The 22,415-nt window shown below is 41.8% G+C and overlaps 2 protein-coding genes across 2 annotated transcripts in view; one reads left to right on the top strand and one right to left on the bottom strand.

Moving 5' to 3' along the window:
• The window catches only part of ccdc88b (coiled-coil domain containing 88B), a 42,138-nt gene that overhangs the window by 12,805 nt on the left and 6,918 nt on the right, over positions 1-22,415 (top strand). The window contains exons 8-24 of the mRNA XM_053428543.1: positions 459-604; positions 1,726-1,807; positions 2,723-2,881; positions 5,300-5,446; positions 5,758-5,938; positions 6,137-6,252; positions 6,587-6,649; positions 7,963-8,667; positions 9,502-9,681; positions 12,876-13,216; positions 13,404-13,563; positions 14,661-15,059; positions 16,998-17,159; positions 17,539-17,816; positions 18,062-18,205; positions 18,857-19,043; positions 22,227-22,372. Coding sequence (XP_053284518.1) covers positions 459-604; positions 1,726-1,807; positions 2,723-2,881; positions 5,300-5,446; positions 5,758-5,938; positions 6,137-6,252; positions 6,587-6,649; positions 7,963-8,667; positions 9,502-9,681; positions 12,876-13,216; positions 13,404-13,563; positions 14,661-15,059; positions 16,998-17,159; positions 17,539-17,816; positions 18,062-18,205; positions 18,857-19,043; positions 22,227-22,372 — 3,596 coding nt within the window. The remainder of the gene's footprint in view (positions 1-458; positions 605-1,725; positions 1,808-2,722; positions 2,882-5,299; positions 5,447-5,757; positions 5,939-6,136; positions 6,253-6,586; positions 6,650-7,962; positions 8,668-9,501; positions 9,682-12,875; positions 13,217-13,403; positions 13,564-14,660; positions 15,060-16,997; positions 17,160-17,538; positions 17,817-18,061; positions 18,206-18,856; positions 19,044-22,226; positions 22,373-22,415) is intronic.
• Positions 9,741-22,415, bottom strand: part of rnaseh2c (ribonuclease H2, subunit C) — a 165,516-nt gene continuing 152,841 nt past the window's right edge. The window contains exon 6 of the transcript XR_008339499.1: positions 9,741-9,750. The gene's annotated coding sequence lies outside the window, so the exon portion shown is untranslated. The remainder of the gene's footprint in view (positions 9,751-22,415) is intronic.

Genomic DNA, 22,415 nt, shown 5'->3' with positions numbered 1-22,415 from the left:
CAATAATGATATTGCAACAAAAGACTTTGAGATATATTATGTATTAAGAGCAAGATCATTTTTGCTCTGAGACGCAGACCACAATTATTACTCAATACATGACTTTGGTTTATTTTGACAACGGTGTGCAGTTTGACTGACATTTTACAAACCTTTAGTTTCTATGACAAAGTGTAACAAATTGACTCAAATAAGCCACCCTGGTTGTTTGTTGTTGTGTAACCACATGAAAACTGGATTGTTTTTCTTCTTCTATCTCGATTAGAAGTATATTTTCCATTCGTTTTCAACAGGCATCCTCGCGTTTAACATTATGAGTATAAACCTTTTAACAACCTTTTCGTCGTTCCTGTGAGTCGCTCTTATTTTCTCTATGACTCATTCTCAAATCTTTTCCTTCGACCTCTCTGTTCCTCGCCTCGTCTATCGACCCATCTCTGGCTCCTTCGCCCTCCCAGAGGATAGCAGAGCTTTGTCGGGAGCGGGAGGCCCAGGCTGACTCTACCACGGTGCCCCTGGGCGGTCAAAGCGACGAGCCACCCCAAGGTCTGGCACTCCAGCTGGCAGATAGCAAGGCCAAACTCCGCCGCCTTAAACAACAACTGTGAGTGGGCTTGTACTTGTACTTATATATTTAAGGGTACCATTTTTACCATTGACTTCGCGATGTGAGGACATTTTTGGAAAGTGAGGACATTGTGCACCATCCTGACTTTTTCAAAGGTTTGGTTAAGGGCTAAGATTTGGTTTCAAAGTTAGGGTTTAGAATTAGGTTTATGTTAGGGTTAGGAATTTAGTTGTGATGGTTAAGGTTCGGGCAAGGGACGGGCAAATGCATTATGCCGACAAGTGTCCTCACTAAGAAGAAGAAAAAGAATGCGTATCTGTGTGCGTGTTGGTGTGTGTGTGTGTGTGTCTGTACCAGTCTGTACCAGTGTGAGTGTGTTTGTGCCAGTGTGAGTGTGTGTGTGTGTGTGTGTGAGATGGAAATTCAAGAGAGCCTCTAGAGAAGTTTTGATAAAGGTCAACATAAAACATGTGCAAATGATTTATTCACACTTAACAATACACAAAACTGTGAGTTGTTACTCATTAGGGAACCAATCAGGGGCTCACCGTTCTAATCCAATTCACAGAGTGAAATAACGTAATATCACCGTTGGCCAATTATAATTCTGGATATACATGTCTCTTGCAAATATAACCCGTCATAATATTATGGTTAGAAAATTATGAACTGCTTTTTATTTTTAATGTTTTTATGCCTCCACAGTGCATTGTTTTTGTGTTGTCCCTCTGCCTCCCTGTGAACTCGAAATCTCAAGAACGCCTTCTTCAAATTTGGTACAAACCTCAAAAACCCTATTTGGCCTCACCCTTATCTGAAGAATGCATCAAGAGAATTCTTTCAACTAGGGTTCACACGGACTCACGGATGAACTGATTTGATTTTCTTGTTCAAGGTCACGGTGGCCTCACAAAATAGGTTTTTGCCTCTTGAGCGGAATTACTCAGGTTTGGCTTCTGGGGATTTCCTCAAATTTGACCAGTGTGACTCCAAGATGAACTGATGAGATTTCAGAGGTTAAAGTTCACAGTGAACTCATATCAATTTGGAAAAGAAATGTATGTAGTCTGAAAGTGTGCTGATTGGTGCAGGCATACAACCACAAGGCAGCAATATTCTAGTGAAGTAATGATGGTTTTATGTTTGACTGTTTCCAGGGAAGATAAAGGGGATCAGCTATTGGATAACACGCAGGAGATCCAAACCATGGAGGAGCAGCTGAAGAAGCTTCAGAAAGAGGTACAGACACATGACAGAGATCTGCAGTGAACCTGACCCAGCTGAGCCCGACTTGTACTGCCAACTCTGAGATGTTTCTGTTGTAACTTTTTTTAACAAGCTTTAGAGAACACAGGAAGAATTTATCACACATAAAACTTAACTAATTTGGTAATGGCTATAATTCACTGTATTTTAGGCTAAAAAAGGGTAAAGCACAGCCAGCGGCACAGAACACAGCTGTCGTTTTATAGCCAGTAAGTTGATTCCTCTTAGGTCACCTATTTAGCAGCAATAACACTGCAGCCAACTACTGTGCTGTCCAGAGGAGGACTACTGTTAAAGTTCAACTTCTGTCCCAGCTAAGCCTGACAGGTTGAACAATATTCAGAACAAATCTAGATGCATGATCCTGGGTCATATGAGGTCACAATGTTCCTTCACCAAATCATTTATTTGCATCAGTCCAGTAGAAGTAATATTACTAACAATCTAAGGTTTTGTCATTGAAGCATTATTTGTTACTATAACTAAATGTTTCAGTAGCTTCAATTAAATGACTTTTCTTATTCTGTTCATCACTATGCTATTATTTCCTAAATCTAAACCTGGTCAAGGTATTAAATTGAATCTGAGGTCTTGTAGAAAATTGTTTTTTAATCTCCTTTTATCTTTGTGAGGATATTTTATTGCTGTTAGGCACACACACACACACACACACACACACACACACACACACACACACACACACACACACACACACACATGCACACACACGCACACGCACACACACAGACACACACTATTCCTTCTCTCTGTATCAGACTTTGTCAACATTTGTACTGCTGCATATCCCATATCTGTATACAACCTTTATTGACCTCATTCCCACTGGTGTTTGAATATGTGTGTGTGTGTGTGTGTGTGTGTCTGCAGAACCGCACTCTGCAGGGTGAGGTGAGGGGCATGCGTGCACTGCGGGATGAGCTGGACTGCGCCCGCGAGCGAGCTACACGGGCCGAGCATCTCCAGACTGAGCTTCAAAGTTGTAAACACAGATTACGCACCCTGGAGCTCACACGGACTCAGCTGAAGGTACATACACATGCACGCTTACACACACACACTCACACTTACACACTTCGAAATAAGCACTTTACACCACAGAGGGAACAACCAGCACGTCTACATCAACACCATGAAATACATCCGTATTGTTGTGACAGTGTGTTACATATAGACATCAGACATTTTAGACATAAACACACAAAAAGCGACAAAAACAAAGATAGTTCATCTTATAAACATTACAAGTGAAGGTCGTATCCAGAAGATCCCCTTTTAAAAGTGTTCCCTGAGTAGCTATTATTTTTTTTAAAAGACGTTCTCTCAGAAGCCGTATATTCCATCTTATGGCTGTGAGCTTTTCCATCAGGAGTGAGTATGAACAATGTCAGAAAACGAGGTTATATTGTATGATGTCATCGGGATTTACTGCTGGGAGCTGCTTCATTGACAGAGAGCAGGAGTATGGCTTCGGTTATCAGAACTTTTATACCCAAATGAGATTTATTCTGTGGTAGTAGAGCTGTTCTGAGGCGTAAAATGTGCTCAAATCCTTGTAAAACACCCCAGTGTCCTCGCTGTCACCTTCTTATTATGATTTATTCTGCTTCCCTGTGACAGCCCAAATTAGACAGCGGGATGAGTTTTTCTTGTGTTGGGATTCATAATTAATTTTGACACTGTGAAGTTTAGAAGAAGAGCGAACATCAAATTTTTATATGCAATCTGTGCTGGAAAACTCCAGTTTCTAACAGTTCAGATCCTACCTTCACAGTTCAGGCCGTGATAATGGAGATTGCACCAAGTAAAGGGCTGACAATCTCGGTGACATCTCTAATAATGAATCACACAGGGAAGAATCACAAATGTTCACATAATTGGATCTTTATAGGCTCGTTTTGCTCAAAAATCAATTGGTTCATAATCATCATGTTGCCTTGTTTAGCATCTGTTTGTCTGAATACTTGTGTTTATTATCCTGTCACACATTATTTTAGTGGTAGAGTTAGCCTCAGCAATTACTCTGCTGAGGCTGCTACCATAACTAACAGACACAAACTCGATGCCTACAAAATAAGAAGGGACTTTAAACACAGTTTTACATGCACTGATGACACCTGTTATAGTTCTGAGCTGTAACCTTTCTTCTTTCTGAAGACGAAATCGTCATCGAATATGAGGTTATGGAGTGATGTTTTCGTTTCAAGAGGAGGAGATTCTTCCCTCTCTGGTGAAAACTGCCTCAAAAGATCCGAATGAAAAGCAGCCAGAAGTCATGTCAGGCTTTTGTTGCTGGATAAAAAAGGATGCTGCATTTTTTATACAAGTCTCAGTATGACATCTTGATTCTCAGATCCGATTCTGGAACAATACTATTTTTTCCATAAATTCTTTTCTCACACAGGGTTTTCATTTCACATACTCTGCTGTATTATCATGGTGTCAGTATTTAATTGTGACAAACTGCTGGATGAGAACTTCAATAGCATAACAAGATTAATAGGATTTGATCACACTACATAATAAGTATAGAACAGTTTTCTATGCTCTATAAACTCACATATTATCTTCCATACTAGGGGACCTTGATGCATCATTCTCTTTCTTTCCTTTCCACGCCACTTCCTGCATGCATTTTCATCATAACTACCCCAATTGAGGTTAAAGCCAATGCACGACTATAGACCCATACTACTTGTCTCTTCATGTTTAACTATAGAGGAAATTACTGGCCAAATTCTTTGAAATGTAAGAACAACTGTGGCAGTTATAGGTGTGGGCAAATTAGAGGAAGTGGTTGCATTGTAAATTACAATCGCTTCTCACAGAATACATGAAGTCCTGACTGTGTCCACAACATTTCATATTGTTTTCTGGTGCAGACAAGTGTGGGACAAAGATCAAAAAGCTTTGGTGAGATGAAAAATTTGAGCCAGACGAAGGATCTGGTTGGTCAAGAAAAATCGGTATTAGCATTTACATTTGCCAGTATAAAACATTTTATTATACAAATTAAACAATGCAGAAAGGATTTATAGTAAGGACTTTAAGAATGTTTATATTGTACATAAAAACATATTGTTTATTTTTTATTCAAGTTCTATATATTTGTTTGAATTATTATTTTCATCTTATTTATAATTTATGATAAAGTTTATGAGTAAACTGAAAAATATCAAACCTCAATTGCATTTCATGGTCATGAAGGTTGATGATGCCAACTCAGGAATCGTTGCTTGTTTTTCTTATATAAACATCGGTTGACGAACCGTATCTGACATTTTTTCTCACTAATATCGGTGTTGGCCTCCGCTCGCCAAATTTGGGTTCTAGAAAAAAGGTGGTCAAATATTTGTTCTGAGGGTCCACCTAATGTCCGGTTGACATAATGATGACTCCACTATACCATTCCATGTTATCTCTCCCTGTGTGCGGCGCCCCCTGCAGGAGCAGCAGCAGCTGTGCGCGGCGCTGCAGGAGACCAAAGCTCTCCTGGAAGAACAGCTGACAGGCGCTCGAGCGCGTTGCTCTTCGTTAAGGGAACTGGAGAGGGACAATCTTCTGTTGCGAAATAAAATCATGGATGTGGAAGCGGTGGGTGGAGCCAAGATGTCTAACTTTGTGTTCGTGATAATACATTTTTATACAGTTATTTACTTTAAAAAACATTTGCAAATATTTTTAATTTGTTTGTGTCTAATTTTAAATGGTAGTGTTGGACATATTAGTGTTTGTGAGGGTTCTGTTTGTATGTACATGTGTGTTTAATATGTAAGGAAATAATCAGTCTTTCTTAAAAACCTTGTATGACATAAATGTGGTAAATATCTTATATATTGTATATTGTGTGTGTGCCCCTTGACATCAATGTGTGTGTGTGTGTGTGTGTGTGTGTGTGTGTGTAGGAGCGGGAGACTGAGCGGCAGCGAGTTGACGAGCTGCTGGAGATGAACATGAGCCTTGAGGCAGACCTGAGGCACAGCAGCAGCGACGGAGGGGGCAGCGTTCCTGCTCTGGTCGCTGCGGTTCGCCAACGTTTCCACGAATCAGAACTGGACTCTGACGAGGAGCTGAGCGAACTGATTGGTCAGAGCCGCTGCCTCTCTGCACCTTGTCATTTAAGACATTTTAATTAACTGATAAGAGGAAATATGTTAAGGGGAATACTGGCCCACAGGTTATCAATCAGCTATAATCAAGTTCAATCTCTTTTCCTCCATTTTCCTTTTCCGCCTCTCCTCCTTTTTATGCTTTATTCTTTATTTATCCCTTCCTCTGTCACAGATCAGAAGCCGCTGAGCGTGGAGGTGGGTGAGGCTTCAACGCTGAGGCTGCTGGGAGCAGAGCAGGAGAACGCAGAGCTGAGGAGACGACTGGAGGAGCTACAGGCCCAGCAGGAGGTCAGAGTCGAGGCATCTAACTCTAACCCTAACAGTTTACCTATCCCCTGCTACAAAAATGTAGATAATGAAAGTGTGTTGGAGAGATCAGTGGTTAGAGTGAGGGACAGAAGAGAGATGACAGAGCTCTAGAAGAACATGTTCAACTCCATGCTATGTGAAGCAGAGCATAAACTGTGTAGAGTTTGCCGTTATGTATTATAATCATCACCAGAAAAAGTACGTTGGTGTGTTTATTGAAATCACTTGTAGACTTAGCATCTGTAAGTGTCTGAGCCGCTAAAGATTTTTGGATAAGCAGCTGTAGGAGTTAATTGATTTCCTGTCGCTACAGGCGGATTCTCCAGAAACAAAGGATGAGCTGGCGGAGCTGGAGCATCAGAACACACTCACAGAGGTGAGCAGAGAGGGACCTGAGGGTTACTGTAGGTTGTTAAAGAACCAAATTCAACAGATATAATAGAAATGTTTCATATACAATGTCTTTTTCTGTCTCAGAGTGCTATTTCTTACATACACAAGTAATATTATGCAATAATATTGTCTATAAACCTATAAATGAAAAACTTATAATAATAATAATGATTAAATTTGTATTCATAGGGGCCATTCACAGCATTCAAGGTCACCCGACAAAGGCAGAGATAAAAACAGAACAAAGGAAAAATAACAATGTGTGAAAAAGATAAATGAAATTAGCAGTGAATAAAACATAGTGTAGGTATGGCCAAATGGAAAACAACTAGACTGAATATGCCAGTTTAAAAAGATGAGTTTTGAGACAGGATTTGAAAATGGAGAGAGAGTCAATATTAAGGATGTCCAGTGGGAGGGAGTTCCAGAGGCGGGGAGCAGAGTGGCTGAACACTCTAGATCCCATGGTGGTCAAGCAGGCAGGTGGTACAGTGATGGAAGAAGTTTGGAACGGTAGGAGAGAAACATAATCTTAAAAAACAATGCAATATTTGACCGGGAGCCAATGAAGCTGCTGAAGGACAGGAGTGATGTGATTAATGAAGGGAGTTTTCGAAGTGATGCGAGTGGCAGAGTTCTGTACTAGGTGAAGCTTATGAAGGAATTTGGGAGGGAGACCAAGAAGATGGGAGTTAAAGTAAGCGATGAGGGAGGTAACCAGGAAGTGAACGAGAATGTCAGCACTGTAGGGTGTGATGGTCCGGCGGGGCCGATTAATGTTACGTAGATGAGTAGTAAGAAATTACTGGGATTTGAAAGATTTGAGTCCCATACGTGTCTCAAAATATGATTAAAAATAGCACAGAGCTTGCTGTTTGGATTACCAGCTGATGATCTAAAGTCACAGTACTACCAATGACCATGAATTGCTTCTCAATCATCGATCAACTTGTATCAAATCCACAGATAAATTAAAACACAGATAGGCTTGCAATGGGTTGTCTCTTCACATGTAGAAATGCAGTATTAATGGTTTATCTTACAGTGTATCACCATATTCTCTGAATTGTACAATAATCTGTGATAGCTGTGACCTTACTGTTCAGTTGCCTCTTTGTTTATATGTGTAGAGCAGAGCCTTTGTATTTTTTTTATAACCAACCAAAAATCATCTTTTTGCTCACAATGCATTCAAGTTGTTTCATGTTCGATGCATGGAATCACCAAAAGAAAAGAAACAGAAGAAATTCAAAGCTTTGAAAAGCATAAACATTTCTCTCCCATTATACTTTTCAGTTTCAAAACTTGAAGAATGAAAATGCCACATTGAAGCAGCACCTAGAACAGCTTGTGACCAAACTCCAAATCCAAGAAGACCAGACGAGGGGGAAAGGAATGAAGAAGCCTTGCAGAGAGGAGGAGGAGAGGAGGGAGAGGGGAGTCCAGGGCTCTGAATCCTGCCGTGGGGAGGGAGAAGGAGGGGTGAAGATGATGGAGGGGAGGGAGAGAAGAGGAGAAATCCTTGGGACCCAGCGGGAAGCAGGCGTGGGTGAGGAGGTTCTCCGCATTATAGGGGGAAAAGGTGAACCATGTGATGAGGAGATTGAGCTCAAAAGGAGGGGAGAGGCAGAGGGGGGGCAGAAAGACAGGGAGAGACAGGAGAGAGAAAGTGGACTAAAGGAAGAGCAGCCGGCGTCAACAACAACCTCCGAGGTCCAGAAGCATCCACAAAGCATAAAAGATAACGCCGAGAGCACAGCTGCAGAGCAGACTGAGTGCTGCTCGCCTGCTCCCGATGTGGAGCTTTTGACAACCCGACTCATGGAGGCCCAGGAGGAGGCTGACAGACAGGCTAATGTGGCCCAGGTTCTGTACTCCAAGCTGGGAGAGCAGAGCAAGAAAACTGGGGAGGCTGAGCAGAGGCTGGTGGTCTTGGAGGCTGAGCTGCTGCGCCTGAAGAAAGCCGCTGGAAGTCTGGGAGAAGCTCGCAGGCAGATCGAGGTAATGATGGATGGGTGGATGGATGGATGGATGGATTGATATAACATTTATTGTAACAAGTAATATCCCCCCTACTGGTAGAAGGTGCACAGATTCATTCCAGCACTAACTTATTGTAAGTCCTGTAATTGTCTTGCAATCTCCTAAGAGAATGTGTTTTAGTACAGTAATAATTATAGAATATTTTCATTTACTTGAGGTATTTATCCAGACTTAAAGACATAAACGTTTAGAGAGGTTGTAATGGAATCGAGTAGAGACATTCATGTACCTCACGAGAGGATTTGTAATCACTTTCATTTCACATGGAAATTTGCATTTGTCCATATAACTAATAACGTACCCTCTAGTCTTGGCTGTTCTTTGTTTTAGTGCTAATTAGCAAATGTAAGCAGGCTAACACACGACACTGTACATTATACATGCATTATGTTAACATTTAGCTCAGACCACCAGTGTACTGAAGTAGAGCTGCTAACCTGGCTGGAGACTTAAAATTTTTGTTGCATATTCATCTGATCTTCATATAGTGAGGTCCCGCTGATACACATGCTAAACCAAACGCGAGTCAGTCGTAGCTGTCAATCATATAACTAATTAAAACAAAACTTACTAGAAAAATAAGCACATGGTCGTCCATCAGTGTGACTTAAACTATTGCAATTGACAGAAACCATATTTGAGAAAAATGTATTCAAATGTGTTCTTTTATTTTTGTATTGGATTTTCATTCAGAGGGCTAAATAACAACAAACCTCTGATACAACACAGTTCAGCAGCCACACGAACTGAAGCCTCCGACAAGTGAATTTCCCCCTGTGTTTTTTTTCTCAGGTGCTTCAGTTGGACGGTCTGACCATGGAGGAGGAGCTGTGTCGCCTGCGGAGCCAGGCCGAGCTTCACAGGATGCAGACCACGGTCATCGCCACCCTGGAGGGCGAGCGGGCCGCACTGGAGAGAGACAAGGAGGCGCTCCGCAGCACGGTGGACACCCTGCGTACCGCCCAGCGCAAGGTTGGCGAGCACACAAACCCACACACCTGATGTGACACCAAAACATTTTCCTCACCACGGCACAGGTTACTTAATTTCAGCAAAAATGAACAGATGGTAGACAGAGAAATACACAAAGAAACCAAATGACAGGGAGCTGAGTAACCACAGTCCTCAATGACTAAATCTGATCCTATTTTTAATCGTAAATCTCATCTTTCTGTAAACTCTTGCAATAATTACAGTGAATGAATGACATTAGATAGAGACTCTGCTTGCCAGATTTATTCATTTGAAAACTAATTATATTATTAAACATAGACATTTTTCAGCTGGAGGTCAACTTGACAGCATGAAGTGACCTGCACGATTCAAGCTGTAAAACCACAAGGTCTTCATACAACCAGCATTGAGCAAGCGAGTGTGTTTTGAAGCAGAGATTCACATATTGACAAAAACTCATCGACAGTCAGACCAGAGATCACAGGCTGAAGATGTTTTACAATTTATTCAGTGCAAATCCCAGATGAAGGTTCAGTGAAAATCAAACCGAATCTCATTTTTTCAGACTCTCCTTTGTGAGTCTCTAAATACTTTGCATAATGTGCTACTAAAGTGAAGCATCGGAGAAATTACAAGCTGAATAAAAGAGCAGAGCTAAGTTAGCATTTCATAAACACTATAAAACTATTACATTTCTCCCATTCACAGAGATGTTGTAATATTCTAATGTATTAGCATCATTTTTACCTCCATCAAGGAGGTTATTTTTTCACCTGTGTCTGTTCCTGGTTTGTTGGGTTATTTCTTTTTATGATTATGCAAAATACGAAATGGGTTTTCCCCCTAACTTGGTGAAAGGATAGGGCCTTGGTCTGGGAAGGAACCATCACATATTTGAGTGGATGCAGATTAAGTGGCAGATCCAGTATTTCCTTGTTTTATGATTTTATGCCCCTTGGAAGCAGGCAGAGGGTTGATCACCTGGCTGAGGCAGCCTGTGGTAAGGTTAGAACACTGATGATGTGTTTTGTGCAAGTTTGAAGAAGATGTATGAAGAAACATGAAAAATGAATCATTAGATTATCAGACCATTATCCTTTTTTATTTTATATTTATACTCTAAGAACTAGATGATCATGTAGGAGTGTTCAGCTGAAGAGGTTGTCTGAGCTCTACTGAGCGCCATTCTAGTTTTATGAAGAGAACATAGATGTCATATATACACTTAATATCTACTTACCAAAAGTTTGCTGTACATATATTTTCAATACTCTTATGATCCATACATATTCATATATCTATACCGGTTGCTGAATGGGCTGGAGTCAATCCCATGTTCTGTTCACTTTGTGTTTGTGTGTCCTCTGCATCTGATTGTAAGCCAAGTTTCTCATCTGGGATAATGAAGTTAACTTGAAGTTGAACTTGTACCCACACAGACGATGCACACTCCACACAGAGAGACCCTGGCCGAACAGGGGTTCGAACCACGAGCCATCTTGCTGTGTGGCGGCGAAACACACATGCTTTCACTGTACAATATACAGTTTGATACAAATGAACATGTCAAAAAGTTTCTACTAACTTCATGTCAAGGCTCTTTTCATATAGAGCAGGTCTATACAATACTTTGTATAATATAATTTATTTGGCCCCCTGTGAGCGAGCACTTGGCAACAGCGGTGAGCAAAAACTTCCTTCTAACAGGAAGTAACCTCGAGTGGAATCAAGCTCTGGGCTGGCGGCTGTCTGCTTTGAGAGGAGAAGATGGGAAGTATTGAGGTTAAGGTGTACAGGACTCTGGCAGAATCAAGGCAGATGCAGTATAAAATAGTGAATAAATAAAAAGGCTTACAGTCGCTGGTGAGCAGGCAGGAAGGTAGGCAGGCAAAGGAAGGTCCGAAAAGCGAACAAAGAACAAAGTAGAGACATGGGGGATAACTAGGGGGTAAAACTCAAACACTGAACTCGAGCGGCTTGGAAAACAGAAGAGAAACACAGCTGAACCAAACAGAAGCAGGAGCCTCGACTGACTGAGACAAACTAGAGCACAAGCTAAACCGGGGACATGAACAGACCAACTGGGAGCAGAGAGACTAAACACACAGGGGACGAACCAGGGATAATTGGACACTCCAAAACCATTCCCAGTTTTTTTTAATGAAACTTCACAGTTATGTTAAATCGCTTAGTGAATTGGTTCCTTTGATATTAGGGGTTTAATACAATTTTTATTTATTTCTGTAGTCCCATGGCAACAAGTTTGACTCGGCCAAATTGGGAGCAGGTTTGTTTCTGGGGTAAAAATCCAAATATCTTTTATTATAGTATATATATATATTTTTGAGAATGTGAGTCAGGTAGTGAAGTGGTGCCTTTTGATATTCAATATTTTTATTTTCAAACTTTCCTTCTTTTATAATGATTCCAACTTTTGTCTGGCAAATAAATCGTCCTTTCCTTTCTGACCTAATTATTTCACAGCAAGTGATTCTCATCTGCCAACAACCAAACACAATATACACATGTAGATAACCATGAAAAACTGGGGAATAATGTTTTAACTATACAAAAACAAACAACTCTCTGAATTTTACAGCAGAGAAAATATTCTGCTATCAATTTGGTGTTGGAATAAAAAAAATCCCATTTGTTTGTCAGCGCCAAATTAAAATGTTAAATTCATAAAACAAAGCAGTTTCTTGTTACATTCTGAGCTGTAGTGGTGAATTAAACCCAAACAGAAAATTAAACCCCATCAATATACTCCACTGAATTAAAACTAAACACAATCGTTGTGTTGATTTGGTTTACAAGAATATTATGTTATTATTATGTTTTTTCTTTCTTTTCTTTTAGTATACGAATAACTCTTCTTTCATATACAGTTTTAAAGTTTAATTTCATGATTGTTGATTTATTTATTGATCCAATTTTTAGCTCTGTAACTTTTTGTTACATTTGTATTAATTCATTCTATTTTAATTGTTTATTTAACTTAAATCTTCTTGGAACATCTGTTATTTTGTGAGTTATTGGCAATACCATCATGTCCATCATATTCTGTCTATTTCTGTCTTTTGTCTGTCTTTGTTATTTTCCACTGTCCACAAGATCCCCAGCCGGTTGCCTCTCAGGCCATTAATAAAGGTAGCTAATCAAGCAGCAAGAATCAAAATAGCCTGACTCCTCCATCTCTCCTCTTTTACCAGAGCGACCAGTTGGAGCTCACCACCCAGACTCTCAAAGCAGAGCTGGATCGCCAGGGACGCAGTCTAGAGACGTCTCGCCGTCGGGAGGAGGAGCTGGAGGCTGAGCTGCGGGAGGCCACCCTGGAGGCCGAATCCCTGGCCAGGGCGCGAGACCAGGCGCTGCTGGAGGCCTCGCGGCTGGAGCAGGAGAAGGAGGTGTGTCAGTTGGAGCTGGATGACCAGCGAAAGAAGGGGAGGCAGAGAGAGAGGGAGGCAGCAAGACTGAGGCAGCAGCTGGAGAGCACAACCCTGGCCCTGGAGAGCAGCAACCAGAGAGCGAGGGATCTGGACGCAGAGCACAGGTACACACACACTTTCCTGTAGGCACACTTGACCCTGATCAAGAGCTGAGGCAGGCAGTTAGCTTTACAGGGCTTCAGAGAGAGCTGCTGGCTGCACCATGCATTTACCTGTAATGTCAACTCTATCTTCATTCGACCCTCTGTCTGACCTGTATTGCCTCTGGTGTCTGTGTGTTTCTGTATGCAGACGTGTGTTACAGCAGCTGTCTGAGTCTATGGAGCTCTGCACTCGGCTACAAGACCTGGAGAAAGACCTGAGCACTCGATTAACCAGCACGGAGGAGGGTAAACAGCAGCTGCAGGAGCAGTACACTGACGCTCAGGCCAAGATTAGCTCACTGTCCCAGGTGTGTGTGGGTGGTTGTGCATGTGTGTGTCTGTGATGTGTTGTCTATAGTCACTGACGGTAATCACTGCTGCAGGACTGTAGTGGAAGCTAAACTCAGTGTCTACCTTTATCTAGGAAGCAGGAATGGCCTCCTCAAACTGAGATTTGTTTGTTGAATATAAAGTCATATTAATAGCAGTCCACTCTATTCTATGATGTGTGTGTCTGCCCTGTGCAAGTGAATGTATATATTCTGTATTATTAGGTCTATAGGTCACACAAGCTGCACATCAATTCAGTCGGTTCATACTGAAAAAGCAAAGAAAGTCTGCATACAAAGAAAAGTGCAGTTTGACTAGCACAGTTTCTGGATTTTCACCAATCATTATCGCACAAAGCAGTGCATATGTTAAATAGAGGTGGAAAACCTTAAAACACCCCCAGGAACCCGACATTATTATGCCCTGTTAAGAACAAAGTGCACAGTGTTGATTATCACTAGCTGAGGTGTCTCAGAGTGTGAATCTTCTTCCCTGTGCAGTCAAATCGAAAACCTTCTTATAACAATCCCAAAATGCAATGCTTCATATATGTGTTATATATGAAGTTTAACATAATATATATTAAATATGCAACAAAGACCGTTCTGCTGCCAGCAATGACACAAATTGATGATGTTAAGCTTGAGTCAATCAATCAAAACAAACTGTTATGTCTCCTTTTTTTTTTATATTGGCTGCAGCCAAAGACACAGTTTGATTGATAGCTGTCAAGTCAGTGAATCATTCCTTGACGGCATGTATTAACGTCTGGTCAGTGAACATTACCGCATGTCATTAGTGTGCAGCATGGAGCTCAGCCAAAAATACACAGTGGTATTAACAGGATTATATGAAGATGGGTCCCTTTTAAGACTTAAAGACAAGCAAAACATTTGAAAACATGTTTTGTTAGATTTGTAATAAAACACCAATTATGGTAATACAATTTTCATAATTAGCAATATAACAAGAGTTCAATATATCGTTGTATTGCTTATGTTCAAAGATCACCAGACTTGTTATATAGATTTTAAACTTTGAAGACTTATTGTGTCATATCTCTCTCTCTAACCAGGACCTATCCAATGAGCACACACGTTTTCAGGAACTGTCCACTGAGGTCAAACGTCTGAGCCAGAAACTACAAAAAACCGAAGCTGAACAGAAGACGGTTACAGATTCCCTCAGCCAATCAGAGGCGAGAATAGAGTCGCTCTCCCGGTGTCTTATGGAGAGCGAGTCTCTTCTCCAGTTGGAAAAGCAAAGACGAAGTATGGAAGCGGACATTACGTCTAGTTCAGATGCAGACTCGTCAAACAAGACGCACCTCAGTCTGACACCCACCCAGGACACGTCACCTCTGGATCAATCCCCTGGAGCCAGCAAAGGTCATGACCTTTCTGTGACTCATGATTCTGCCACAGGAGAGACAGAGCGGCAGCTGAGTGAGCGTTTGGCAGAGCTGGAAAAAGAGGTGTGTTGAATGCAAGTCTTTGAATAAGCTGTGTGCTGGTGTCGGACTTTGAATCACATTTACAGGCTGTCAATGTGGATCAGTCCAACTGCTGCGAGTAGAAGGTGATCTATATTATTATATTATTCTTGCTCTAGGGATGTTTGACGACTATCAGCTCACAGTACACACCCACAAGTGCAGCACTTTATTTCCAAAGCTACTGCTTTATCTCTGCTCATCAGTTTTTATAATGTCACTTTGGCTACTGTTAATCTTCCTTATCTCCACTCCTGCTCTCTTGCTTCTGCTATTACTATTTCTATATTTCTTTCTCCCTCAAACACACACACACACACACACACACACACACACACACACACACACACACACACACACACACACACACACACACACACACACACATGCATTGAGCTATAACATCCAGCATTGCCAAGGTCAGAGATTTCATTCAATGCATTGCTCAGTCGGTGTGGTGCTGCATTAACATCGTCAGGATTTAAAGGTTAACATCCGGACAGAGGAAACAAAGCTGTCACCTTGAGGTTCCAATTCCTGGTTTCACTCACAACAAAGTGCAAGTACACATGTTGGGGCTCAAAGTGCCACTACAACAAATTTGAATTCATTTTTCTCCGGTAGTTTTTTCTTGCATTTCACCTTTCTTGGCCGGAAAGTAAGAGTGAAATTGGAGGAAGACACACCAGCAGCATCTGGTGGTCCCTCCTCTCCTCGTTGTCCCTCTGTTACTGGAAGACGGAAATGGCAACATGAGTGAGAGAGAGTTGGAGAGAGGGGTTTGGGTTTTTACTGAGAGAAACTGTTATGGCTGAGTCATTTTCTTATGGTCGTCCCTACACGTTTGCTCCAGAGTATACGGACCAAGAGTTCCAACAAATTGAAGAGCCAACGAGGAGAGAGACAGGGACAGGCAACGAGCAGAGGAGGGACAACTAGTTTTATGGTTTGGAGTGAGGCTTCTTGTTTAGCATGTGCAATTTTCCAGACTTTCAAGCTTTTTATTTGTTAAAAAGATAACTTCCAGTGGACATTTAGTATTTCACAGTTGCCTCATAAGGGGAGATTACCAGAATTCCTCTTTGATGGTGACAACAGCACACTGCTTTGTGTGTAGCATCACAAGCTAAATATATCTAACTACTGGTTTAATCCTCAACAAAGTGCAGTCATTTATAATGCAGGAGCCTTAATGTAAAATCTTAAACTGTGTAATAGTTAATAACGATAGCTTCCAGATTAAAGTAGCAGAATAAAAGTACAATATTTCCCTCTGAAAAGCAGTGGATCAGAAGGAGAGAGCAGCATCAAATGGAAATAAAAATTAAACTAAAAAGAGAGTAAAACTTGATCTCTAAATAAAAGTAGAGATCCCCTGTGAAGCCGAATGATTGGACCAGGTGCTGGTAGAAAATGTGACAAACTCCAAAGTGAATAAAGAGCTATGACACACACAGAGCTGAGCGGCAGACTCTGGAGACGATGAACGCATGAGGCGTGTTGTCGCTCTGCCAGTACTTAAAATATTCATATTAATTGTGCTGTGCTGCAAGTTCACTCGGAGTTTGGATAAAAGAGCAGGTTTTATACCTTCAGCAGGTTTACAAAATACAACAAGTTCTGATCTAATATTAGTATCTTCTTCTATTTATTTCTGTCTGTTTGTCTCTATTGTTATTATAGCTTTTAAAATGTATAATATAGTATTTAAATGTCAGTAGTTTATTTGTTTTTTCTTATTCTCGGCTCAGCAGTTAATTGTGAAGCGCTTTGAACTGCACTGACCTGTATGAAAGGTGCTGTGGAAACGTTTGATTGATTGATTATAGCTGTGAGCGGTGTGTGTTAGAGGTAACCCAGCCTTATACGCCGCTGCTGTTGAACATGGCTGTGAACAAAAGGGCTTTTTCTCTCCGTCAGAAAGCAGTGGCACTCGCAGGACAGGAGGCCTTGATGTCGCGTCTGTCCCAGTCCCAGGACTCATGTGAGCACCTCAAGGAGCAGCTGGAGGCTCTGCACCGGCACTCGCTCAGTCTGCAGGAGTCCTGCACCCAACTGCAGACACTCAACACCCAGCTGCAGGTCAGACAGAGAGCATGATTATGTCCCAACTTGGAACCTATTGAATTCTCATTTAATATTTACACACGTTATTTTAGTGTCTAAATTGAAGCACAGGTACTTTTTGCAGTAAATTTTGACAATTTTATAAAGACTGTAAGGATTGGATATGAAATATTTATATATAATTATAATGTATGCAAGGTAAATATGCATTTGACGTCAGCAGCATGTTAGCTTAGCGTAAAGACTGCTAACAGGGAGAAAACCATAAACTGCTAATAAAGATGAACGACACGCCTCTACTTCCTCCCACTCTCAGGAAATGAAGGGCAATAAATCTAGAGTCACATCTACAGACATGCTTTCTCTGTTTTGTACTACATATAAAAAAACATAGATGGACCAAGCATCACTGAGCTCCCAGCATTCAGCTTTGCTTGCATGCTGCAACGAGGGCGAGGCCCGGAGTGCCACCCTGGAGGCCGAGTCTAAGGTTTGGGCGCGTGAGCGGGTGGAGACGGTGGCGAGGATGGAGGCTGTGAGGCGGGACCACGAGCGGATGACGGCGCTGCAGCAGCGGCAGGAGGTGGAGCTGGAGGAGCTGCTGGACAAGCACTCTCAGCTGAGGAGCAATAACCGCAGCCTGGAGGCCCAGCACAGGGAGCTGGAGGCCAGGTACAAACACACACTGGCTGCATCAAATTAGACTCTTGAGGTGAAACACATTAAATTCTCACTGCAGCAGAGTTTTGAGTCTTTTATATATCTTTGTGAGGACGAGAGACCAGAGAAACACATAGGAACGACACACAAACCCGCTGATACAACATCCCTAAAATATACATCTTACATCTCACATCGTCATGTATTCCAAGTCATATATTTTTGTTGGGGCTGAATGTTATCTTTACAATCCCAAGGTACAAGGAGCTCCTGGACGGTAAAACCCAGATGGAGGAGAGAGAGCGGGAGATGAAGATGGAGCGCGAGGAGATGGGGGCAGAGACCCAGAGGAGACTGGAGGGACAACGAGAGCTGGAGAGGCTGAGAGACGACAACGTGAGGTAAAGAATTCAGTCGTCTCCTGCATCATATTCATGAGATCTGATCCTTCCTTCTTGCCACTCACTCTCACTGCTGCCACGTTCATTTGAATACAGGGAACAGCAGCATTAACCCGTCTACTATATATGAATTATAATAAGCAACACAGCCATTGGTTTGAATGCAAATTTACAGATAGGAATATAGAGAGGCTATTGGTGCTGAGGAGCCACAGTGAACAAAACACACAAAACAAGACAGAGAAGGAATAACTTCATATAAATACATTTTCCCCACACATAATTAAGATTATTTCATCTCGTTACAAAATAGGACAGGATGATTACTCACCTTTACCGTGCCGCTGCTCCGTCAGCGATGAGTGATGCTCCACAATGTGGTCCTCATTCATTTTGTCTGACATTATGTCAAATGTGTCTATTGGTTTCAAGCAGGTCGTCCAGTAATCAGATTGTCGGTGGTTCGATCCCTGGCTCCTCCAGTCTGCTTTTGAAGTGTCCTCGGGCCAGACACTGTACCCAAACTCCCCCTCAGTGTGCCGTATGAATGTGTTACAGGTTGAATGTGACTCGTCGCATGAAGCTACTTGAAATGCTTTTACCATAACAGTGACAGTGGTAATTGAAAGTCCCTGTGTGTGGGTGTTGCAGGCATCAGGCCCACCAGAAGGAATGGTTGGCATTGCAGGTGGAGCTGTTGGCTCAGGGCTCGGTGCTGAGGGGGGAGCTGAGCACGTCCCAGCTGGAGCGGACTCGACTGGAGGGTGAGCTCAGTGCCCTCAGGGAAACCAACCAGAGTCTGGACCTCAGCAACGGCCGCCTCACCAGCCAGTACCAGGTATTAACCAGACACACACACACACACACACACACACACACACAGGAACGCCATTACACACATGCAGATACACACCGATGTTTTGTATTCATGCTGCATGTTGACTATTGACATGCAAAAAAGGGATTTACTGCCTCACAGTGGAAACATTCACATACATTACACTCTTGAAACAGTTTATTTAAAGTGTTATTGGGCAATTACATATTTTTATTAGGATCTCATTGCATTTTTATAGACAGTATTTTACACAGATAAAATACATCATACTATCAGTGGGGAACAGCGACTGGTTTCGATCACTTGATACAAACCTAATTTCAGTTCGACATATCAGAAAAAATGATGCATTGGTCCAAACAGAAAATGAATACCAAGTAGCTAATAAGGAGCAGGGACGTCTTTTGCCTTTAGGGGAGAGTTTACTCATCCGTGTAATGCTGTCAAACACGCCCTGAATATTGAAAAACATCATTCAAGGAAACTCTCCAGAGTTTTTGAGGGATGAAACGGTTGGAGAGTGACTTTCTGATAAAGGTTCCAGAAATCCAGCAGCAGATGTTTTGTTCTGCTGCTTCATCCAGCTGCTTGTGAAACCACTGCTGAATCACCTGCTGGACACCTCATGAGGATCCTTTCAATTCTGCACAATTTGGACTCAAGTTGTACTGATTAGATTTCAGTGGTCAAAGTGATAATTTACAAGTCAAGAATTTTTTTTATGTAGACTGAAATTGCACTGATTGTTGGAGGCATCAGCCACAGGATGGTAATTGAAGTGGATTTGGATTTTTATTTATCACTGTCACTTGGTTGAGACAAACACAACTTTAGTTTAGGACATAACCCATCTATCCATCCATCCGTCAGTCCGTCCCTCCCTCCCTCCATCCATCCCTCCATCCCTCCATCCATCCAGCCACCCATCCGTCCATCCATCCATCCATTATCTATACTCCTTATCCTGAGAGGGTTGCAACGGGCTGGAGTCAATCCCAGTTGACATTGGGCGAGAGGCGGTCTACATGCTGAACAGTGTATCGCAGGGCCCACGTACAGAGACAAACACTAACACTAACATTTACACCTACGGACAAGTAACAGTCTTTGGTTAACCTAACTCCTATCTGCATGTCTTTGGAGTGTGGGAGGAAGCCTGATAACTCGGAGAAAACCCACGCAGACACATGGAGAGCAGTGTAACTCTCCAATGAATCCGACTAAGAACCCTCTTATTGTGAGGCACCCACTGTACCACCGTGCTGCCCACAATGCTGACCTAAGGGAATTGTTATTCTCCTACTCTCTTTCTGCCCAAGAATTAAATAAGAATTGATACCACACTCATGTCTGTATGGCAAATATGTGGCCGCAGCCAGGCGAGCCAAAGGTAACAAAGTCTACCTACCTGCACCACCACTGCTCATTATCATGCTATTGTTGTGTTGTGTCGGCTCGGAGTAGTTGTGTAGGAACCAGCAGAGGCCCCAACAGGTTACTGCACCTGGCCAAGAAATAGCTCAGCTCATAATTCACCATAGAACAATGACTTGTCATTGTTACACTCAGGGATTAAACAAATACAACAAATTAAACTGTGAGCTTCTAGTAGGTGGATTTTCTTACCTTCAAACAGAGTCAGGTTAATTGTGTTACCCTGATCCCTGAGCTCAGCATACAAGCTGCTGCCTGTTCAGTTTTTCATCTCATCTAACTAGAAGCAGATTAATGCAAGAAAAATATGAAGCACACAGAAACAGATTCTCCTGTTTAATATTTTTTTCAAATACAATTTTTGTTCCTTAAAACATTAAATTTATCTCTATCGGTATTAAAATGTCAGATTTCGGTCATTCTATCGCTTGGTATAAGGTCAAAACCAAATTTTGTGATATCACCCAGCCATAACTAAAACATTTTAAGTATCAGCATGTGTGTTTCACTGGATGCTTTAGTGTTGGAAGTTTATTTGGGCCCTGAAAATGTGAGAACCAGGACTCTCATTATACTGTTTTGCAGAAGGACATGGAGAAGTAGAAAAGTGGCAATTAAAAAGGAAAAGATGTGTTTAAGCTCACAATTAATCTCTTGAAGCTACTGAAAGACTTCTAAGTGTTTCTAAGGAAATTAGGATAGATGCTCAAAGAAGAAGTGGCCGTACCTTCCAGAGAGACCTTAATCATACGATTTCAGAGGTTTGTGATTTTATGGAATGTAAGAGCCCTTTTTTACTTTTTCCTCTGATTATACCATTCACACCTTGTGATGTGGCCTCGTATGTTGAACCATGGATGGACTCTGCCTTAACAAGCATCTTTATGAAACTCTCAATGCTCTGTTTTTGGTCACAGCTAGAAAAAGTTGAATAAAGCAGAATTAATCATGTGGTTGCAGTTTGTGGTTGTGTGTCTGTTGGTGGGCACCAGTAGTGGAGGACGTACACAAACATTTTGCTTAAGGAAAAGTGAAAATAAATAGACAAAAATATTCTCAAGTAAAGGTAAAAGTACCTCTTTAGTAACTTGTTGAGTGTAGCCTGTTTGCTAATGCAACTGTTTACTACATCATTCTGGCTGAGTGTTGGCAGTGGCCTCTTCCAAATCCATTTCAGGTGTTTCTTCTTCCTCAGTAATGCTGCAGGAGGCGGGATCAAATCTTACTGGATCAGTGGACCAGTTCCCCACTTGTTATTGGTTCATTTTAAAAAGATGAAGGAAAACATGTGACACAATGCATCGTAATGATGCAGAGGAGAAGAAAGTACAGATATTTTCTGATGAATGTAATTGTAAAAGGGAAAAGTATCTGAAATCAAAACTACTTACGCAATGGACACATAAAAAAAATAAATTAAGTACAGTGTTGAAGTAAATGTATTTTGTTGCATTCCACCACCGATGAGCACGATACAGACGATGACTAGTGAGTCTTTGTTCCTGTTTCTATGGCTTTGAAGGTACAATTTCATCAAATTAAACTACACTTCTACTTGCTTCTCTATTAGAGATGAATCAATCCTTAGAGAGATCCTTGTTTGTCCACCGTGTTTTCTTTGTCAGTTTTCAGTAGCTTCTCTCTTCTACTTTCTCAGTTTTCTGTCAATGAAAGTGTGTACTAGCACACACAGACACTACCACTATCCTGGGGAAACATGCATGATGTGTTATGTACTTGCATGTGCAGCTGTTGACCCAGCTGAAGGGGAACATGGAGGAGGAGAACCGACAGTTAGCAGAGCAGAACCAGGGTCTGCTGAAAGAGAACCGGGCCTTAATGGAGCAGAGCATGGAGCGCCGTGACCAGCACTATTCCCAGCAGACGGAGTACCAGTCAGTACACACACACACACACACCAGATCAATCTGTTGCGCT

This window comes from Pleuronectes platessa, chromosome 8, assembly GCF_947347685.1.
Source record: "Pleuronectes platessa chromosome 8, fPlePla1.1, whole genome shotgun sequence".
Lineage (NCBI taxonomy): Eukaryota > Metazoa > Chordata > Actinopteri > Pleuronectiformes > Pleuronectidae > Pleuronectes > Pleuronectes platessa.
Note: the sequence above shows the minus strand (reverse complement) of the source record. Positions and strands in the feature narration are given on the sequence as shown.